The sequence below is a fragment of the Hermetia illucens genome, chromosome 1 (genome assembly GCF_905115235.1).
Source record: "Hermetia illucens chromosome 1, iHerIll2.2.curated.20191125, whole genome shotgun sequence".
In the NCBI taxonomy this organism is placed as follows: domain Eukaryota; kingdom Metazoa; phylum Arthropoda; class Insecta; order Diptera; family Stratiomyidae; genus Hermetia; species Hermetia illucens.
Window position 1 is genome coordinate 173,392,403 of NC_051849.1, and position 17,944 is coordinate 173,410,346.

At 40.5% G+C, this 17,944-nt stretch overlaps 1 protein-coding gene across 3 annotated transcripts in view; it reads right to left on the reverse strand.

Moving 5' to 3' along the window:
- LOC119651341 (cytochrome P450 6a8-like) overlaps positions 1 to 17,944 on the reverse strand; it is a 55,199-nt gene that overhangs the window by 25,961 nt on the left and 11,294 nt on the right. Inside the window, exon 1 of one of the 3 annotated variants that reach the window (XM_038054921.1) lies at positions 13,938 to 14,938. The exons of 1 other annotated variant lie outside the window; for it this stretch is intronic. In XM_038054921.1, the coding sequence (XP_037910849.1) occupies positions 13,938 to 14,877 (940 nt within the window). In that variant the 5' untranslated portion in view covers positions 14,878 to 14,938. Of the gene's footprint in view, positions 1 to 5,901; positions 7,060 to 13,937; positions 14,939 to 17,944 lie in introns of those variants that run through there. One more of the 3 variants, XM_038054898.1, reaches the window with a different exon arrangement.

Consider the following 17,944-nt stretch of genomic DNA (forward strand, 5'->3'; position numbering starts at 1 on the left):
CAGAACTAATTGTAGTCAATCGGACTTTTGGCGTCGGGTAGAGGTCAAGAATGGTCTCAGCATTCAGCCGTCTGTAATCATTCATTCGCCGCTGGGTTTTGGGACTATGTGTAGTGGAGAAGGCCAGTAGCTATTTGATGATCGGCAAATGCCCTGCTTTAAAAGTATATCAAATTCTTTCTTGGCAGCAGCGAGTCTTTGGGGTGGCAATGGACGCACCTTCGAGGAGAATGGGGAGCCAGTGGTGGGGATGAGGTGCTGTACATCATGCTTAGCTGGCTGTGAGAAACTACTTGGTAATTTTTCCTAAAGGCCTGGGCGACGTTGTGGGGTCTATAGAAGACCTGTTCTGCAGATCTATCAGTAATTTATAGTGGCCTAGGAACTCGGCGCCTAATATGGGACTTCTGATAACAAAACGCCATGAAAATGTTCGTCGAAGTCCCAGATTTACGTCCACTTGCCTTTAGCCGTAAGTGTGTATGGTTGAAAAGTTTCCCGCCGCTAGTTTGAGTTGTTGCGGGATACAAATTCCGAAAACTGGAGTAATCGTCGAGGTCCCCGCCGTGCGACTACTTTTTGGTTGGCGGGCCGCGAGTTTGGGACCTACCTTTCGAACGTAAAGCTCCCATTGTTGCCACCAGCTTAGAGACATTGGTCACCCTTGCGGCGGGAATCTAGTTATGTAGATTGAGATAGATGCCGAAAGGAAACGCTCGGATTATCGTGCCTGACTACAGGACAAGATAATCCGAGCGTTGCCTAAGAAAAAAGTGCATCTAACGAAGACCACTGTATTAGCATTCATTTCACAAACCGAAGTCGTGCAGCGTATTGTGCATGGCTCGGAAGTTAAATAGGAAACAAAGATGCAAGGCCATAACTATAATACATGTACGAGTATATGTAAGGAACCTATAAAACTTTGATGATTTTCAGATCAACAGCAGGAAGCAAATCGTGATCCATGATTACCTATGATGCGGTAATTTGGATGGAGAGAACAAATTTCGAGAGCGTAGAACGTAATTTTTAACTTTCTGTGTGAAACAAAACCTTATTAGAATCGATTCTGTCTGTCTGTCACACCGGATTTATTGAGAAATAGCTTAGGCTATTGTTACGAATTTTAGAACAGGCGGTCTGTGAATACTTTTACATATAGCAAGTGGCGCTATTTTCTGTTGTGTTTGAGGTCTTGAATGAAGTGCTCTAACACACTTCAAGGCCCTGATCCAACATGGATTGTTGCGCCAACGATTATTATATTGAGGAGGAGGGGGCCGAGAGAGAGAAGGATATACATTTTTTTTTATAGAATATAATCGTTTCATCAAATGAGAGGGCTTGGTCTCATTTCTGACATTGGGTGAAACATGGGGGAGTGTAACAGGTTTCGATATCAGAACCTATCCAACGGAAAAAACAAAAAAATTACAATGGTGCATCTATGGGAAGGAAATCCCACTATTATTTGCAAAGTTATAAAAGGTCAAAATTTAGTATTTCACGCGAATTTATCGTAATCTAAGACGTGTATTGCGTCATCACCATATAAAGTGAACTCATATGAACAGTGGAATTGCATATATCAAGGAATTTTTTGGATTTGCATAGGGAATTTGTCACACGAAACCTTTATCCCGACTTGTCCTGTGGATATCCTTGAGTTGGAAAACTGCCTGAATCAAAGGCAGATCCACATACCTTCGAGGCGGTACTCAAAAATACTGACACCAAGAGGCAGGAAATCAATTAAGTTTAATTGGGACAAGGAATTCGTCAGACGAATGAATAACAGGGCAGATTTGGAGAATATGGCAAAGACCATAAATTGATAAAATTTATCGATATTTTATAAACTCGAATTTCGCTAAAGGATTAATTTTAAAAAATTTAGCTAAAAGGATTAATTTAAAAAGGAGCCATAATTGGACTTCAGCCGTAGGGTGGCTTACCATAGCAACCAATTTAAAGAATCGTAAGCTAATTACGAACCCGAGAATAAAGTATTCTTTGGATATACATATTAATTTTGGGGCGCTAGGCTGCCACGTAATTTTTTTTATTATGTTAGTATAGGTAGAAACAGTACTTACATCATCATTCAGACTAAACAGATATCGAAGGGAAGTCTCGAATAGAGTGAGCCACTGAGTTTTTGAGTTGAAGATATGTATATTCATTCAATCTTCCAAGTTCGGACCGTCTTGAGAAGGCAGGGGGAACGGCCGCCCATTTGAAAAGGGAGGGGGAACGGATCTTCATTGTCTGAATGCCATGTAATATCAAGAGGGAGGAGATGGGTTGAATTTAACCTCAAAATTCAGTTTTCACTATTGTGATGCTCACTGAAGTCCGGGTATGCAGCCATTTTTCTGAATGGCTCAGTCAGCAGATCTTTCAACATGCTATAAAAGATTAATTTGATTAGATATATCTTGTTGGATATGAATCAACGTATCAACTATTAATGCTCTAATGATGCCAGGCAAAAAAATCTCCCAAATCAATCGCTAGTAGCTTAATAGGCCCACTTTAATTTTTCACGGACAAAGAAACGGTTTTTTTGATCGGCTCTTTAAGTATTAAAGGTTTTGTTCATTTCTTATGTAAGTGTATTTGAGTACAGGACTACCCCATTTATATGTAGTCCGTATTGTATATGCATATTAAGCATGTCATTATGTTGGGTTGCAGTAAATATTCGAGCAAAAGGCAATTTTAAGTTACTGTAGCTAAGTCAATCAAAGAACGATTTAGATTAAACTTAGGCGTATCATGCTTCATAAATTATCTATATTACTGCATATTTTAAAAACTTTAAGATAAATTTAAGGGGGGTTTCTAGTCATTGTCCTAAAAACTGAGTAGTGTGCTATTATTAACTTAATTTGAGTAGATATCGATATGGGGAGTATTCTGAAGCCTGGACGCTGTATAGAGTTACCTTCATGATTTTTTTACAATTTTCGGTTGGGAAGTTTTTGAGAATGGTTTGGATAACGAAGTCATCATTTCCGACCCCTCGCACTTTCTGTCTTTCCAAAGAATATCAAAACTAAGACTGGGTTTACTACTAGTACTATTCGAGACCTTTCATTTGCTACCCAACATTACTATATTCGGTGAAAAAAAATTGACATTCTCCTTTTGCATTATAAAGACAACCCCCTCCCATCCCCCTTCAACTCAGGGTAGACATCTGTATGTACATGAGGGGGTGTCCGCAGTTCTCACCTTCCTACCAAATTTCGTGTCAATCGGTAAAGCAATATTTCTGAGAAACGTATGACGGGCGGACAGTTCTTAAAAAAGATCAAGAAGTGATCAAGATCTACGCAAATTAAGGGGGGGGGGGATATGGGTAAGTGGTTCTCATCAGCAAAAGAAGAAAGAACACAATAGTGAAAATTAAAGTTGGCTAAAAACCAATTTGCTCCCAACCATCGCTCAAAAAATACTTGGAAGTAATGATTGACAGCAGGCTTAACTTCAAAAAACACATTGACTGTGCCACAACTAAAGCATCTTCCATCGCTGCAACGATCTCGAAGATACTATCGAATATTGGCGGGCCAACACAAAGTCGACGTCTTCTGCATTCAAGGGTAGTCAGCTCCATTCTCCTCTACGCGGCGCCAGTTTGGGCAAACATTCTGGTTAACAAAGTAGACTGTAGAAAATTGGGAATGGCGTGTCGGCAGTATGCAGTGCATAGTGGAAAAGATCAGGAGAAGCAGCATATATACTAGCAGGGATGTTCGCTATAGAAATCTTGGCGAATGAAGGCCGCCGCCTCCATTATAAAATTTATGCAGTTAGTGTATTTCGACGGCAGCTGGTACGGTGAGAATTTATCGCAGAGAGGCAAAAGAGATGGGACGAGTCAGAAATTGATTGTTGGAAATACCGCATCACTCCGGGGAATCGGAGACAGTTTGAATGAAGCTACGGGGAATTAAGATAGGAGTTAGCGCAGTTATTAAGTGGACATGATTTGGTCACAGCGAGTTGTCATGTTGGCCAAGATGTCGTAGCGTGGCCGAGAATGTGGAACAAGTCATATTTGATTGCGCACCGAACAAGAATGGAAACCATCGCAAACAGGCGCTTAACTCCCGAAAATATTGTGGATTCATGCTGGAGTCAACTGATGTTTGAACTCAGGTTTTAAAGGAACTGACAGCCATTCATCAACAGCGTAGGTTCAAGAAGAATTGTGACGGAAAAAAAAAAGAATAAACAAGTCGGGAAACCAGAAGCTAGACGCTTCAGGTATCAAAGGTTTTGTGTATTTCTTTTATAAAGAAATTTGAGTGTGCATCTGTCCCATTAGCATGTGTAAACTATGCATATATTATGTGAAAATATCCACTTTCAAGTGATATTGACATTCGTAGTCTTAAATTTGCAGAGGAGCGACAGTTTTGACCTAGTATAACTTTGTTAGTAATAGTGCAATTTTCACCAAATTTGGCAGGATTATGCTCTATACTGTAGTCTATATTGCTGCAAAATTTTGTGATTTTAGGGTGAACTTAAGGGGGGTTTTCCTGCCAATTACTAAAAATTATAGTAATGTACTATCATTAACTTTATTTGCACAGGTATCGGTATGGAGGGTATTTCGGAGCCTAGACACCACATAGTGGCAGCTCCTCGATTTTTTTTAGATTTTTTGGTTGAGTAGTTTCTGAGAATGGGTTCGTTAAAAAAATGGTCACTTTCAACCCCCCGCACTCCCCACGTTTTCAACAAATGTCAAAACTAAAAACAGCTTCGAAAAGTACCAACCGAGACCTTTAATTTAATACCCCACATGACTATATTTGATGAAAAAAAAATGTACACCCCCCTTTTGCATGTATGGGGACCCCCTCTTAAATTCGACGTAAAAGGATGTAACTCACTATATGCGTGAGCGTTCACAGTTCCCACCTTTCTACCGAATTTGGTGCCAATCGCTGCAACCGTCTCCGAGAAAAATGCGTGTGATGGACAGACAGACAGACAGACAGACAAACAGACAGTAAACCGATTTTAATAAGGTTTTGTGTTTACACAAAACCTTGAAAAGGGAAGCAAAATGTGTGCATGTGTGTTAAAAGCTAATCCAGCCCCGCGATGCAACATTTCATAGGAGTGAGAGAAGGGATGTTCTCTATCAGTAACTGCCTGCGTTGGTAGAGAGGTTCTTTAAATCATAGAAGTATATGATCTAAATAACTAGTCAGTGGTTTCCCGCTATAGCCGAAAATTTATCATTGTACTAGCTATGGACGTAGAAGGGGCCGCAAGATATAAATTTCGCTGCAGTGCATCGCACAATGCTCCTTCAAATGGAACAAAATCTGTTATCAATGCGCTTAAACAGAAGAAAGATGAAAGACGATTGTCAATATTTTGAAAAAGGAACCTTTGTTTCAGTGTATACTTAAAGAAATATTTGTGAGCTAAGACGAACTTCCTAAAACTTTGACTAGCAAATAGTAGGCTGGTTTTCGCTTTCGATCGTCCTAATCCTCTCCGGAGCTACTCTACAAGGGACTATACCTGGAGTGAGCAGGAAGGGCGCAGCGAAGAATGGGCTATATTCTTGTCTTGTCCGAAACGCGTGCAAGAGATCACCGGATGATGAAATTTTTCGTCTGATGAAATCTGTCCTGCGCTGAATGTAGTCGTATGTCCATAATTCGCGAAAAAAGTCTTAAATATTTTCGAACATGGCTTATCCAAGAAGCGATTTACTTTGCAACCAATCGAAATCTTATTAGAGCACAGGTACACAGTGGGGATTCAATCTGAGTCCGAAATTTTCTCGCAGGGTTTAGAAGGAGGAATCTCATGAAATCAGAATTAGCTTCTTCGACCTAGCATACACTGTACTCAACTACATACCCAACACTATTTGCTCCACATACTGCATTTCGTTCATCGCCTCATAAGTTAGTACTCCATTATATTTCTCCAATACGCGATTAACCTCCGCTCGGCACTTATCTTGTATGTTTTGATTCTTAGCTAGTTCGTAAAGAGTGAATGTCAAAGTTGACGACGAAGTCTCGAATCCACCCAAGAAAAATACGAAGGCCTGTGCTGCCAATTCCTCAAAGGTTAGCTTTCGAATTACTTTCGAGTCAACATTCTCTTCTCCATCTCCATCAATTGTTGCATGATTCTTTAACTGAATCAAAAGGTCCATAAAATCGTTTCGGCGAATACTATTTTTTTCCCGATAATCTACCGTTTCTCGAACAATACCCATAAAAAATTTGGTAACATCGTGATGGGTTCGTGTGAGATGCAGCATTTGGCAGAGTCTTGGGAAAACATTCATTAAGCGATTCACAAGTGCACCGTGAGACGGTTCCTCTATATGCTTTCGTCCATATTTTCGAAATTCCGCATTAGGATCCTTTAAGCTATTACACTCAATTCCAAAGGCACAGGTTCCAATGACGTCGGTAGTAAAACGTGCTAAAAGATCCTTCACTTCATGGGTTTTCTGTGTTTTAAGAAGCTCATCCAAGGTTTTATTAAACCTATCAGAAACTTCAAGCACTGTCGGGAACATAAATTTCATCCGTCCAGAAGTGAATGTAGGAGAAAGTTTTACACGCAAGTTACGCCACTTTTGACCATCCAGATTAAATAAGTGTACGGAGAGCGGGTCGTCTGCCTCATTCACATATACTCCATGATCAGTAAAGTAGTTGAAATCACGAATTAGAACATCCTTGATGAAGTCCAGATCAGTGGCTACAACCACTGGAGCGGTTATCATGTATACTCCGACAAAAGGGAAATCACTTTTGTATTTATAAAATATATTGAATGTGTCGCGTACATTCATCGAGGTTTGCATGCTTCCATAAGGTATTTTCGGTTCTACATATGGCACTCCGCGATCTTTCCAATATGAATACTTTTTTTGAAAGTATAGGTAAACGGCCGGAACAAGTAATATTAAAAACCACAAAATAATTGTCAGGACTTCCATTTCGCTAGAAACTGCTTAAATGACCGACAAACTGAAAGTGGAAAAAAACTGTTGATCGGCCTAAATATATACCTGACAATTAGGCATTTTGGTTAGTCACTGTTTTTTTAGTAAATAAAAGGCGGTCAACTGATAACTCCTATAATGAAGTGCGTGTGTCTTTATGATTATCATGACTGCTGTACAAAACCGCTTCCTAATCGCGCGGGTCGTCTGTCATTAGTCATGGTTTGGATAACATCTATAAGAAGTGCATGTGTCTTTATGATTATCAAGACTGCTCTACAAAACCGCTACCTAATCGCGCGGGTTTTCTGTTTTCTACAAGTCATCATAAGCTGATCTAATGGAGAAGTTAGTAAATACTATTCCATGTGGTGCTATGCCTCCATTTACTTTTATAATGGAATCCTTATCATAGTCGCTATATCGTATCTATTTGATTAGATAATGATTACGCTGATTAGGTGAACTGCACAAGACAATACAAAATAACACATGCTTTAAATCTCCGTAAGCTTTACTAAGACGCTTTAAAATTATGTTCATACTTCTCTTTCAGGAATCATTTGTAGAGGAGCTTTCCATTATAGTTTGAAATAGCCCCTATCCAAACATAATGGAAAAGTGCAAATGATGCTTGACTACTTATGGAAGTGATTTTCGATAATAGTATCAAGACTCGCTTGCTTCAACTTCAGCGATATAGATTGAACATTCTGGTGTTGAACCCGATGAGGTGGAGGAGAGTCGCTGAGCACTCAGACCCCAGTGGTCCATTGTACTCGATTCCCCCGTCTAGCGGAATATATTAGTGGATATGGTGCTACCTGCTTTAGTTAGAACACTTCAGTACTCAAAATCTGATGCCTGATGCGGGACACTCACAGAGAAAATATTCCGTGGATTGTGCTTCCATATTTCAGGATAGACATGTGTCATCTTGGAGAATTCCTACTCTAAACATATGTCCATATAGTGAATTATGGCAAGTCAGAATGGCCACAATACTTCTGCAAGTTTTCCTGCTTTTTGACAGGATGAACTTTACCGTATGTTTGCTTGGTTCTGACAGAAAAAGTTTGGTGTATTTAGCAGCATTAAAGCTCAGCCACCTGCCATTATGGTTTGTTTATGCCAAGTTTTTGACAGCAGCATTAACCAATGCTACTGATACCCCTATTGCTGATTTCGGTCGGGCCCTGGATGGAGGGGAATTAAACTCCCTTTTGCTAAAGTATACACCACAATGATCGGGTACCCAGAGTAGTTCCACCATATTGAAACTAGAAACTGAGTTCAATCGTTTTCTACGTTCCTGAACGACTTTTGAAGTGATCAAAGGACTGCTCAACGCCCTCAATACAGCTTCACTATCGCTACAGATTGCGATGCGCCTGCCTTTTAACCGCACGTCAATCATCCAGGTTGCCACCCTTCGGAACGCATACACTTCGTCCCAAGGGAAAAGCACACTTTCCGTTTTTATTCCTGCTCCACAACCCTGTTCCATTTTTGAGCCATGGGTGTAGAAGATGTCAGTATACTCATCCCAGTTTGCCCTTTGTTTGAAGATAGCTTCATATTTTCTACCGAACAGATGTATAAGGACCCGAGAATCAGAAGGTAGTGCTCTGTGCCCCCACGTCGTTCTCCAGAAATATAATCGAATTAGTCTATGAGCTTCTCTCATTTTAGCGCTCCGAATAAATAAATTCAAGGACTACAAACTGAGTAATGCAGAAAACTCTGGGGAACCCTTCTCTTTATATTGCGGTTATGAACTGGGTTAACGCTTACTGCATCGGTCAGGCGCACTTTTATATGCTAAGAAAAGGTATTAGGCGCAATTTCAACAGCGGTATTCCGTTATGAGGCATACTCAAATTTTCTATTCAAAGGAGAAGGAGAAATGAGATGTGATCGTGATCGTGATGGGTGTTCTAAATGACGAGATGGTACGTGATGTTACGTTGAAATAATGGCATAGCACGCCCTGATACCATCCCGAATGAGGATATTTGCGGTCAATATGGGGTTGCAGTTATCATGGAAAAATTACGAGATAGCGTCTTCGATGCTATGCCCACGTAATTCATACTAACAAGAATTCGCTTGCCAAGATTTTTACTATTATTCTGTTAAGGGAACTTGCACCGCGTCCTTAAAGAACTATTGTGCCCCTTTTATTGGTCATAGTGTACCCATTAACTATAGTACGTCAACCAACCGTCAGGAATTTTAATATATTCCCAATTTCCAAGTATTTTAACTTGGCATCTGGTATTAAGTGTTCTCCGAGGTGCCTCGACCTGCTCTGCACAAGCTCCGGACACTGTTCCAAAACGTGTATGGAGGTTTCGAAATGCTCCCCACATAACATGGAGGCAATATCCGTAGATATGCCTAGCTTCCCCAGGTGATAGTTTAGTCGGCAGTGACCAGTGCGTATTCCCACTATAGGCCGGAGATTCTTATTGGTAAGGTTTAAAGAGTCCTTTGTGCGCTTGGATTCGTATCCCACCATAAGCAACCTGAACTGCTACATTCTTCACTCCAGTATAGTTCCCTCAGTCGCTCCTCTTTATTTTTTAATGTGAAGGCTATGCTCCCGTTTCCGATTCCACAGAACGTTTCTGGACCATGTAGAGGCGTCTTTGATCCCTTTCTGGCTAGTTCATCTCTGCCTCGTTGCTCCCCAACCCTATATGTTCTGTAACCCAGAGTATCCAGACCTTATTGTGCGTGCCAAGCGTATTCAGTCTTTTAAGGCATTCCCACACCGATTTTGAGTTTACCTGGTTGGACCAAAGTGCCTTGATCACTGCTTGACTGTCGGGGAGAATAGCAATGTCCTGCCAAGATGGGTCTGAACATCGAAGTCGATGGGAAACGAACAAAACGCCGGTCGAAATACAGACACCTGAGTCATCTCCGAGTTTTGTACACCTCTGGAGACTCACTCCCAACAAACGAAGTCAAAATACAACTGCTAAAATCAAAGTTGGAATCGGGAAACCAGTGGAGAACATAGCATCCATGAGGAATGCAATCATAACGGTCAATGATTAATTGCCTTCGTCAGCAGTAGAAATCTTTTCGTAAGCACCACATGCTTCCCATGCCGGCGCATTCACAGACAGACCTGGAATCATCAGACGCATATACCGTCAACCGGCCACGTCGTCATTGAGTCCTATCAAGGAACAATTTGCTATTCAGATCATCACTTGGTGAAGGCAGCATATCAGTGCAGAATCTCCTCAGTGGACCAAACGAGAATTAACCCTACCAAAATGACAAACTCGCCAGCGATGCTATGGCGCAGGCATATATAGCTCTGGAGGAAATACTACGCTACACGACATCAACAACACAGGCATACACGAGTTTTGGGGAGAACTTGAAAGACCATCAAGGAAATCGCAGAGAAAGTTGTGGGATACAAATCCTGACAAACGCGAATTGACGGGTTTTACGATGAATTCAGAATATTACGCGACGCAAAGAATGAAACCTACGGGCAATATATCCAATGTGCAACCAGAACCAAAAAATAAATGTATGACGAACTACGGCGAATTTCAAATGGGAAACTTAGACTTAAAACGGATAGCAGTTGCTGAACATTAATGAAAACGTAGTTAAAAGAAACACCAAACAAGCTTATAGACTAGTGAATATATAATAACTAATGAACCCAGGTTATGAACTCAGGACTAGCCTCTACAAGGGTAAAGATAGAAACATCATCAACGATGCCCAAATCGATGGCAATATTGGTGATTCTGGCCACACAAAACATCCTCCAACAGCAGAAGAAGCTGATTTCTGATGATCAAACGTGGACGAGATTCAAGCCGAACTGTTAAAATCCGGTGGAACGGGTCCACTAAATGCGATACACCAACTACTGCCGCGAATTTGGGAGGATGAGGCGACAACTGGCGCAGGAGCATCATCTGTCCTATCCACAAAAAGGGAGGTAGATTCCGTTGTAAAAACTAGAGAGGTATTTCACTAGTTTGATCGTTCTATAAATTACTGATGAAAAGTCTGGAGAATAGAATCAGGCCATACGCCGGACGACTCATTGGCGAGCATCAGCGGTTTCAGGCTGGGATTCTCCACAACCGACCGGCTTTTTACTATTAATCTAATGCTGCTAAAGTGCTGGGAATATAACGTTTAGATGTACCAATAAAGCCGACAAAATTTAAGCAGGCGGTGTAGATCGTATACGGTATACCTGCTAAACTAGTACCACTGACGAAGATGACTATGATCAACTCCATCTCAAAGGTCAAGACCCAGAACAGGCTGACTTTCCTCCTTTCAAAACACGCACTGGTTTGGAGCACGGCGACTGACTGGCGCCGACGCCCTTCAGTTTATCACTTGAATACATTATCCGAGCAATGGATACCAACACCAGGGAGACGCTACTTATTAAGTCGACACAATTGTTAGAGTGCGCAGATGTCACCACATCATTTCCCGAAAACTGACTGACATAACCTACACCTTAACTCAGACCTCCGAAAATTTGGTAAACTCAATGGCGCGATGTTGATGAAGAGCCTGCAAACATCCTTAAAAAGAGGTCAAAGTATGATCTAATGACTTCCTTTGTTGAAGTTGCCAGTAACAGCCCTCAAATTGCTGTGCTATATGTTTAATACAATCTTGACATTCGGATGTTTCCCAAATTGTGTAGGAATGTAATTGTAAGAATAATCGTACATTAAGGAAGCAGCGCAAAACAGTAAAACAATTCCACCGGATTGTATCAGAAATAAACAATGCTCTCAAAGGAAGAAGGTACCGCACAGCAATATTACTAAATATGGCGAAAGCATTCGACCAGGTTTGGTACGCAGGTCTTATTAATAAAATCAAACGGTTACTCCCTGGTAGTTTGCACAATCTGCTTATATCGTATTTAACAAAACGCAGATTTCAGTTGAAATATAGAGATATTGTCAGTGAATAACATACCATACATAAGATCAGAGCAGGAGTTCCTTCACTGTACCTTATCTACACGGTTGCTTTTCCTGTTAGCGGGCTAGCCACCACAGTTACCTTTGCTAATGATACTGCAATTCTAAGTTCAAACGCAAACCCGAAACTGGTTTTTCTGCAGGAAGGAGGAAATGGTAAACTGGGTGCAGTTATGGAGGATGAAAGTCAACGAGTCGAAGTTTGTGAACAATTTGCAAAAAGGAAATAGGCCTCAAGTGATGATCAGCAATATTATTATACCTCAATCAGACGACGTATTACTTTGGGATGATAGAAGATTCACCTGGAAACGGCACATAGAGTCGTCAACCATTCAAACTTAAGTTTAAATATTTTTTGTGGATATTTTGAAGTAATCCAGTCCTAGTTTTTACTGGGGCCGAACACAAGAAATCCTTAAGTTTTATTTATGCACGGATCCATTTATTCAGCCGCGGTTAAATCGAAAAAAGATGAACGACTTTAATTACTGAACCGTGGTGCGCTCGCCGACGGCTGGGACAGAAGAGACCGGTTTTTCTCCATGGGATCCTTCTGCCCCCAATCAATAGCACATTCTCACCGCTAGCTCTCCACTCCCGTGGCGAGTTCTAAAAAAAACGTGGAGAGCTCCGGTGCGCCATCTACCTGCTCGTATTCGCAACATTCGAAATAAATTTCGAATGCCGCGAATCCTGCCGCGCCACAATTTTACGAAAAATCGCCACTCTCTCTGAACTGTTAGTTGTTGCTCTATAAACTGGTGGTAAGCCTGTATGGACTTATGGGATTTAACTGTGGAGCTCCGTCAAACGACCCTCGCTTCAACGGTCTTAGTCTAAAATGCTGGTATATATTGCAAATCTGGTGCTCCCTGGTATTTCTGCAACATTGATCTCTATAAAGGCTTAAAGACCAGGCAATTTTGGAAGAAATGGGCTAAGAGAATTTTGTGCCAAATCCCTACGCCCCCCCCCCCTCATTTTGGAATATTTGCGAAGGTTTGGCTGCTTTCGAAATTAATTTTTCTAAGGATGAACAAGCTGCCGGCAATGTTCCAAACTGGCATCATGAAATATTGTAGAATTAAAAACTTGCGGCAACTGAATAAGCATTAGGGGCTAAATGTTCTACACGTTGGACCTTCGACAAGATAAACTTGATAAACTAAAGATAAGAATACTTGACGACCACTCCTAATTGTATTACTTCATTTTGTAGATCACAGGGCTAGGCATTGTAACTTGGGGATATAGCTGTCGTAGTCGGTCACGTCTCAAAAGCACAACATAAAACTTGACAAACTTGAACTGTATAGACCTTTCAGAGATACTTCAGAGCAATTTTAAGTCCAAAGCGGGGTCTACCAATAGAATTATCATATATCTTCTTGTTGTCGGTCTTTCTGCTGGCCTAACCGAAGGGTGGCAATTGTACTAAAGGGCATGCTATGCAATCGAATTCACAATGCAATAATAGAACTAGAATCACGTGGCGTCAAGTTGCGAAATAGGAGTGGAAGCTTTTTGAAAAGGAAGAGGTGAAGTACCCTTCTAGAAATTGTCATCTATAGCGTTTAGGTGTGGATAACACATTGTTTTCATTTCTTTCTGCATTCTACCTACAATTCTAGCACAAATTTGAATATCACCGGTATTTTGAACTTGTTAATAAAAGTATGTATGTCGTTTTATTTGAGATTTTCCGATATCTAGTTATTCTCAGGAATGCAGATTTCATATTGATCGTAGGAAACGGAGTTTTTGGCCGAAATATCTGTTAAATATTTTCCAACGTGGTTTAGTTACAAACTGATTTGTTATGCAACGACTTTAAATTCTATTTTTGTTGTTAATTTAAGCATAATAGAGCTGCTATATATTAAGAAAAGTCTTAAAAATTGACCCTAATTAAATAATTAATTACATACCCAATACTGTTTGCTCAACATAATGCATTTCGTTCATCGCCTCATAAATTAATTTCCCATTATATTTCTCCAAAACGCGATTAATTTCTGCTCGGCACTTATCTTGCAAGTCCTGGTTTACAGCCATTTCATAAAGGGTGAATGTCAAGGTTGACGACGAGGTTTCAAATCCACCAACAAAAAATACAAAAGCTTGTGCGGCCAGTTCCTTAAAAGTTAGCTTTTCACTTATTTTCGAATCCTCTCCGTCAATCGATGCATGATTCTTTAACTGAATCAAAAGATCCATAAAATCATTTCGTCGAATATTATGCTTTTCCCGATAAGCTACCGTTTCTTCAACAATACCCATGAAAAATTTGGTAACATCGCCGCGGGTTCGTGTGACATGTAAAAATTTGGAGATCCTTGGGAAAGCATTCATTAAGCGGTTCACAAGTGCACCGTGAGACGGTTCTTCTATATGTTTGCGCCCGTATCTGCGAAATTCGGCATTAGGGTCCTTTAAGCTATTGCATTCAATTCCAAAGGCACAGGTTCCAATGACATCGGTAGTGAAACGTGCTAGAAGATCCTTCACTTCATGGGTTTTCTGTGTTTTCAAAAGTTCACCCAGGGTTTCATTAAACCTATCAGAAACTTCAAGCACTGTCGGGAACATAAATTTCATCCGTCCAGAGGTGAATGTTGGAGAAAGCTTGGCACGCAAATTACGCCACTTCTGACCGTCCAGGTTGAATAAGTGTGCGGAGAGTGGGTCGTCTCTTTCATTCGCATATACACCATGATCAGTGAAATAGTTGAAATCACGAATGAGGACATCCTTGATGAAGTCCAGGTCAGTGGCTACAACTGTTGGAGTAGTCATCATGTATACACCGACAAAGGGGAAATCCTTTTTGGATTTGTAGAACAAATTGAATGTGTCTCGCGTACTCATGGAAGTTTGTAAGCTTCCAAAAGGTATTCTTGGTTCTACGTACGGCACTCTCCGATTTCTCCAATATTGGTTGGAATAAATAATACTAAAAACCACAAAATAAGTGTGAGGACTTCCATTTCACCAGAAACTTTTTACACCACCGACAAACTATAAATGTATAAAAGTTTTGTGACCGGTTTTAATAAATACACGAAGAGCAGGTGTCCAGGTTAATAATTATCTTTTTAGTAAATATGGGAAGGCAAACTGATAAAGTCTTATAATGAAGTATGCTTGTTTTTATGATACTGTTGTGAGGCGGTTATGATTGTTTCAGGAAGCCACTTCCAAGTGGAGCAATTTTTTTGCTTTTAGCAAGTCATCATCAACTAATCTAGTAAATCAAAAATCTTTACCGAGGCTGCTTTATCGCGTCTTTTTGATAACATAATTTTTATTGTTATTAACTCATTAAATTTAATTTTGAAAAACAATGGAAATACTTCAAAGTTTTACATCATGTAATCACATAGCTGAATGGATGATGGTCTGAGACCATTCTGGTTGGCCGAAGTTTACATAGAGGGGAGAAGTATTTCAAAAACTTAAAAATTTTGGCAATTTGATCGCGAAGTTCCGCCCGCAAAAGTGTCCGGTCGACACGTGCTTTTATAACTCCTATGTATAATATGGTTTCCATCAACTAAATAGTAAAACTACAGCAAACCGGAAGTTTGACGCTTCACGTATAAAAGGTTTTGTGTTTCCCTATGTGAGGAACATAACGCAGTTCTCCATTGGCTGATAGCATTGGCTCGCTCAGTTATATCAATGGTAGTAACCTGCCCAGAACTGAGCGATTAAAATATCTCGGGTAAATGCTATCAGCCAATGGAGAACTGCGTAATGAAATTGCTTCACGCATTAACGTAACCTGGATGAAGTGACATTCCATAACTGCTGTTCTTTTTGATTGACGTATCAGCGAACATCTCAAATCTAAAATACGCTAGATAGAGATTGAAAAGCCTCGCGATTACATCCAGATCAGGCATTTGATAAAACAAAATGGCGAAACCGACGAGCCGACCCCGCTTGTGAACAGATTGAAGAAAAAGAAGAAGATATGAAGAGCGATGAGTGCCTGACAGCTCCGTGTTACATAATTAAAAATTTTATTGGCCTCTATTTTTTAGAATGCGATTTAAATAAATCATTTGATGGGAAGCAGTGTATTGATAATAGTCAACCTCATACGCTTCACACACTAACCTACAACAGATACAAACAAGTCGGGAAGCTGCAGGTATGAAAGGTTTTGTGTTTTTCATTTATTAAGACAGTTAAGTGTGAATTTGCCCCATTAGTACGTAACGCGTAATATACGCATATATTATGTGAGAATATTCACTTTCGGGTGATATTGACATTCAAAATCTTGAAATTCCAAAGAAATGACAACTTTGACCCATTATAACTTTGTTAGTAATAGTGCGATTTCCATCAAACTTGGTAAGATCATGCTCTATAGTATAGCCTATATTGCATCATTATTTGAAGGGATGTGGGTATGGTGGGTATTTCGGAGTTTAGCCACCTATAGTAGCAGCCTCTTGGTTTTTTTTCAGATTTTTCGACTGGGCAGTTTCTCAGAACGGGCCCTTTAAATAAATGGTCACGTTCGACCCTCCGAACTCCCCGCCTTTCCAACAAATGATAACAAGTCGGGAAACCGGAAGCTGGACGCTTCAGGTACGAAAGGTTTTGTGTATTTCTTAGTACGTAGCACGTAATATACGTACCACGTAATATATTATGTGAGAGTATCCACTTTTGAGGTGATATTGACATTCATAGTCTTCAATTTTCAAAGAAGCAACAACTTCGACGTATTGTAAATTTGTTAGTAATAGTGCGATTTCCATCAAACTTGGTATGATTATGCTCTACATTATAGCCTATATCACTGCAGAATTTCGTGCCGCTAGAATGAATTTAAGGGGGGTTTCCAGCCAATTACAAAAAATTATAGTAATATACTATTATTAACTTTCTTTGAACAGATATCGGTATGAAAGGTATTTCGGAGCATACAGTGGCAGTCTTCTGGCACCATACAGTGGCAGTCTCCTGATTTTTTTCAGATTTTTCGATTTGGTAGTTTCTGAGAATGGCCCCCTTAAAGAAATGATCACTTTCAACCCCCCGCACTCCCCACGTTTCCAAGAAATGTCAAAACTAAGACCGGCTTCGAAAAGTACTAATCGAGACCTTTAATTTGATACCCCACATGACTATATTTGATGAAAAAAAATTTTACACCCCTCTTTTGCATGTATGGGGACCCCCCCTTAAATTCAACGTAAAAGGATGTAACTCACTGTATGTGTGAGCGTTCACGGTTCCCACCTTTCTACCAAATTTGGTGTCAATCGCTATAACCGTCTCCGAGAAAAATGCGTGTGACGGACAGACAGACAGACAGACAGACAGACGGACGGACGGAAAATCAGTTCGGTTTTCGAAAGGGGAGGTCTACAACGGATGCACTTGGCCTAGTAGCAAACACAGCTAAGACCGCACTTGACGAGGGCAAATGTTGTGCAGTGATTACACTTGATGTGAAGAATGCCTTCAATTCCGCTAGATGGAGCAAGATACTTGAGTCCCTAATTAACTTAGGCGTGGCGAAGTACCTGGTGCGTATTGTTGCCGACTTCCTAATCGATAGGACTCTGTGCTGCGAATCAGATGAAGGAATGAAATCCTACCAAACGACATGCGGAGTTCCGCAAGGGTCTGTCCTAGGGCCACTCTTGTGGATTATTATGTATAACGGGGTACTGACCCTAGACCTTCCTACTGGTGTGGCCTCCATTGGTTTCGCGGACGATATTGGTGTGACGATTGTTGCACGCCTTCTCGAGGAAGCCGATCTCTATGCAAATGAAGCAGCCTATGAGATTAAATCCTGGTTAGAGAATGCTGGTCTACAGCTCGCAGAGCATAAGACGGAAGTAGTACTTATTACCAAGCGGAGAAAGTGCACTTCCATGAAGATCAAAGTTGGAATGCAAACAATTTA